This window comes from Sinocyclocheilus anshuiensis, unplaced genomic scaffold, assembly GCF_001515605.1.
Source record: "Sinocyclocheilus anshuiensis isolate Anshui unplaced genomic scaffold, SAMN03320099.WGS_v1.1 scaffold369, whole genome shotgun sequence".
NCBI classification, from domain to species: domain Eukaryota; kingdom Metazoa; phylum Chordata; class Actinopteri; order Cypriniformes; family Cyprinidae; genus Sinocyclocheilus; species Sinocyclocheilus anshuiensis.
In genome coordinates, this window is record NW_015540935.1 from 2,019,357 (window position 1) to 2,024,060 (window position 4,704).

The following is a 4,704-nucleotide window of genomic DNA, read 5'->3' on the forward strand; positions in this document are numbered from 1 at the left end:
ATGTCACAGACAGCTCTGATATGATCCTGAAGGGTTTATTTTGCGATAATGAACGGCTTGTAATTAGCAGGGTAATGTACAGTGAGCTAGTTATTATCACAAAATAAATGACTACTTGCCAAAATAAAATGACATTAAATATCAATTTATTTATTTATTACAAAGCACTGCAAAATATGATAGACTAGCACAGCTAATTAGGAAAGTGCTTGCCTGGGACAATGATCAATTATTACCGGTCAGTTTATGGGAATTATACAATAATACACTACCATTCAATTTTTTTTTTCCTCCTTCAAAGGTTTTTGAAAGAAGTCTCTTATGCTCACAAAAAGGCTGCATTTATTTGACAAAAATGCTGTAAAAACGGTAATAGTGTAATAGTATTATTACAGTTTAAAGTAACTGTTTTCTATTTTAATATATTTTAAAATACAATTTATTGCTGTGATCAAAGCTGAATTTTCAGCATCATTACTCCAGTCTTCAGTGTCACATGATGCTTCAGAAATCATTATAATATGATGATTAGCTGCTCAGAAAAACATTTCTTATTATTATCGTCAATGCTGAAAACGGATAGAAATGTCAAATGAAGGATTTATTTTGAACAAATATATTTTTTTATAATAAATAAAAAACTGACACTTTTAATCATTTAATCTATCCACGCAAAAGTAGTAATTTCTTTCAAAAAAGAAGAAAAAAAAAAGTGTTAGAGTGTAATTTTTTTTTATATAATTGTACTAAATTCCGCCATTGACCAATCAGAATCTGAGTGCTGAGCGTGCATGTCTCTACTCAGATGTTCTGCTGTTTGTGTGAGTAGTTTGGTCCACTTTCCTGGGTCTGGCTGTAATTTCGCCACCTGTAATGTAGCGTGAGAGCATGTGGTTGTGAAAGTGCTTCTGTTTTTAGATGCTATTCTAGATGGAGTATTATTAGCTTCTGTTGAGATCCTGCTGATAGCATGTTTCCCAAACACACACACACACACACACACACACACACACAGGCACAGGAGTGGGTCACCTCACACCAGCGATGAGTCTATTACGTGTGTTTCGTGCCTGACCTCCCCATCCTCCAAGCCTGGAGCTAACTGAGCCGAAACACACACCTCGACTTACACACAGAGCCGAGGAAAGCAGAATTATTAGATGCAATTAAGGAAAACAAAAGGCACTGAAAAGCTTTTAGCTGGAGTCTGAGTTCAGATGTGGTACTCAATCATTTTTGCCTGAGATGATGCCACATCAGTACATGCGCCGTTGACAGTCTTTTCGCTTGCCTCATTAGTTTTAGTGCGGGTGATTAGCCTTTCTTCACACTACACACAATTCAAATTGGTGTTCCAAATGCAATTTTCAGAACTCACTGTCCGCACTTTTATTTTACAACAAATGAACCCCAAACAGATCTGTCTGTTTAGACAGTGTTGCCAATGTTCAGTAATATACAAAAATGACTGTATTGCATATATAGTGGCCAAAATTGCTATCTAATTCACTTTTGAATAGATTGAATGCCACATTAGAGCTTTAATGAGTAACATTGAAATATTGCAGTACGTTTGAACCTTGAATGACAAAGAAAACAGGATTAAAATCCAATCCGACAGTTGTAATCAAAAATCTCAAGCCAGTCTCATTTTCTGCAAAATAATATTACGCTGCTTCTTGCATGTTTCCCGAGACTTTCAAAATGAAATGTCCAGTGAATGGTGCTAAAAGCGTGTTCAGATTTGGTTCTTGTGCAATTGCTGCAGTTCAGAAATGAGATGGCTAGGTTAAAATTAAATTAGGTTAATGCTATATCACTGTAAAAAAAAATATGTGACATTTACGGTAAAATACCGGCAGCTGTGGTTGCCAGAACTTCACCGTAAAAAAATATGGTAGCAAATTTAATTACTGTTAAAATCACAATCATTTTTTACAGTGTAGGTTTTGAAAATAACGTAACACGTACACTAAAGCTAACCGATAGTGTTAACAAAAACAAACGTGAGATAAAAACTCAAAACTGAAGCAGCCATGACATTTTAGCCAATTGCAAGCGCAATGCTGTACCGGATGAGTCACCGAGCAAGTTTACTATGTCAGAAAAGCCATATTTATTGAGCTGAATATGTGAGGCAAACTTCAAAATGTATTAGTTTACAAATCAAGTGTTTTGAGGTCATAATGTAGTTCTGTAGTAAAGACGTTTTTGAAAATAAGTCTTTATTAATCCATAATCAGTTGCATCATAATTTGTGTGAAAAGGAATACAACTTGTTGGTGTTTTACTGCCATTAGTGTTTATCTCAACTGCAACCTGCAGGGAATTGTAAATATAGGTATAGTTTTGCAAAAATGAAAGTGGAGGCACATTTTTCCAATCAGCCTAAAGGTTAAAAAATCCAGCATAGATTTTTGCTGCCTGTCTGAACAAAGTCTTTCTTAGTGAAAGATGCAGAGTCCCATATCACTCCTGAAAGATTACAGCTACAAAGTCATAGTTTTGTGCAGAATATTTAATTACCCGAACACAACAGCCCTGAGGTTCCTTTTCCACTACAAAGCTAGCAAACTCACATAGAGTTATTTACAGAAATGCATCATCTGCCTAAAGCAGCAATCATCCTACTGTTCTCATAAAAGTTTTAAGATGTGGATGTGGAGCTTTTAGTTGTTTGTCATAATCAACTCATTTTATTTTATTTCCTGAAATCCTTTATGATGTTGGTCAAGTCTTAATGCACCAAAAACAGACGCAGTTTAGTTTCACATGATAATTTTTCATCCTATCCTTGACCCTTGCAATTAAGCAGGCTGTTTTTGCTACTGTACCTTTAAGAGGTCTTTATTCAAGTACCTCCATTATGATCGGCTGACGTTTTTGCATGGGAAATCATTAAATGTGTTACTCTGGGTGCCGCCATGTACGTGTGAAATCATTGTAAATTTCTGCACGTTTACAAGTGTCGAGTTCGACTTCAATTCAAGACTTATGTTGCACTTTCCCAAGTTGCCCAAGTTCAAAATATTTCAAAACATCACTTGTACTGACCTACATAAGCAAAACACAATGTAAATTGGCCATCTAAATAGAGTTTGGTTCTAACAGTGTGTTATCTCTCTCCAGCTGGCTGCACGTTTGAGGAATACTCCGACCCCAGCCTATGTGAATACAGACAGGCACAGGAAGATGATTTTGATTGGCAGCTTGTACGGACCTACAGCTGGCCGCACATGACCTCTGACCTTATACGAGGTGAGTTTTGATGTACTGTGCTGTAATAAACGCTTGATTGTAATAATGAATGTTTCCCATGTTTATCCGTATCTGTAAAACCTAAGAAAGCAATGTATGTGTCCTTAAGGGATAAAGCAATACCAGAATGCATCGCAACAAGCTCAATGAGAGAGAAAAAAGAGAGAATATCATTTATAAATATTTTGGTAACACTTTACAATAAGGTTCCATTAATTATTGTTAGTTAATGTATTAACTAACATGAACAAACAATGAACAATACATTTGTTACAGTATTTATTAATCTTTGTTAATGTTAGTTAATGAAAATACAGTCGCTCATTGTTATTTCATGTCAATTCACAGTGCATTAACTAATGTTACCAAGCACAGCTTTTGATTTTAATAATGCGTAAATGTTGAAATTAACTGTAATCCCTCAAATAACTTTGTTCTTTTGAAAAACATCTGTGTTTCCCTGAGCAACTTTGCAGTCTTTCGTAAAAAACAAAAACAAAATTGTGTTTGTTTGCAAAATAATTGCATATCCCCGAGTAACTTTTTGTTCTTTCACAAAACATTTGCGTAAACTCGTAAAAGTATTGTGTTTCCCCGAAAAACTTTTCATTCTTTCATTTGCGTTTACTCTCAAAAGTATTGCGATCTCCTGGTAACTTTGTGTTTTTTCTCAAAACATTAGCATTCACTCACAAAAGTATTGTGTTCCCCAAGTAACGCATCCTTTCGCAAACATTTGTGTTCTTGTGTATTCAGTAACGTTGCGTTCTTTCACAAAATATTTGCATTCAAAATATTTGCTTTCAGTGCGTCAAATCTGCTTCTGTGCTTTCAGTGTTTTTTAATCAAGTAATGTTTATTTTAGGTTTCAGAAACATAAATATTGATCCTTACAAATATAAATTTGATGAAATGTTTTATTGATGTGTGTAACGAATTAGTCCACTGAAGGCGAGTTGAAGTGAGAACCCAAGTGCAGTTTATTTACAAGTGATCCAAACGATAATCCGAGACTTGACATGAACAGACTTGACATGAACAGACTTGCATAGCAGGCATGACGTGAACAGGCTTGATGTGAGCAGACTTTTGGGAAGTGTCATGTTCCTCCTCCATGACACCCACAGTGAATGGTGAATCAGCCAGCAACAAGGCAAAGTCAATGTATTTTTCAAGAGTCCAGTGAGGAGTATTGCGTGGCATTAAACTTGATACATTTTTGTCCAAACCATAGCGGAAAATGTCCTTAAGGAATGTTTCATTAAAATCCACTTGGTGACAAAGTCCACAAAAGTCCTGAACATAATCCTCAATGGAGCTATTACCTTGACAAAGTTGAAAGAGACGATCTGCTGGGTTAATTTTGTGCGGTCGTGTAGTCTGTAACGAATTAGTCCACTGAAGGCGAGTTGAAGTGAGAACCCAAGTGCAGTTTATTTACAAGTG

The 4,704-nt window shown here is 35.7% G+C and overlaps 1 protein-coding gene across 1 annotated transcript in view; it reads left to right on the forward strand.

The window, feature by feature from the left end:
- LOC107689562 (receptor-type tyrosine-protein phosphatase U-like) overlaps window positions 1-4,704 on the forward strand; it is a 286,005-nt gene that overhangs the window by 73,969 nt on the left and 207,332 nt on the right. Inside the window, exon 2 of the mRNA XM_016487583.1 lies at window positions 3,130-3,258. Coding sequence (XP_016343069.1) covers window positions 3,130-3,258 — 129 coding nt within the window. The remainder of the gene's footprint in view (window positions 1-3,129; window positions 3,259-4,704) is intronic.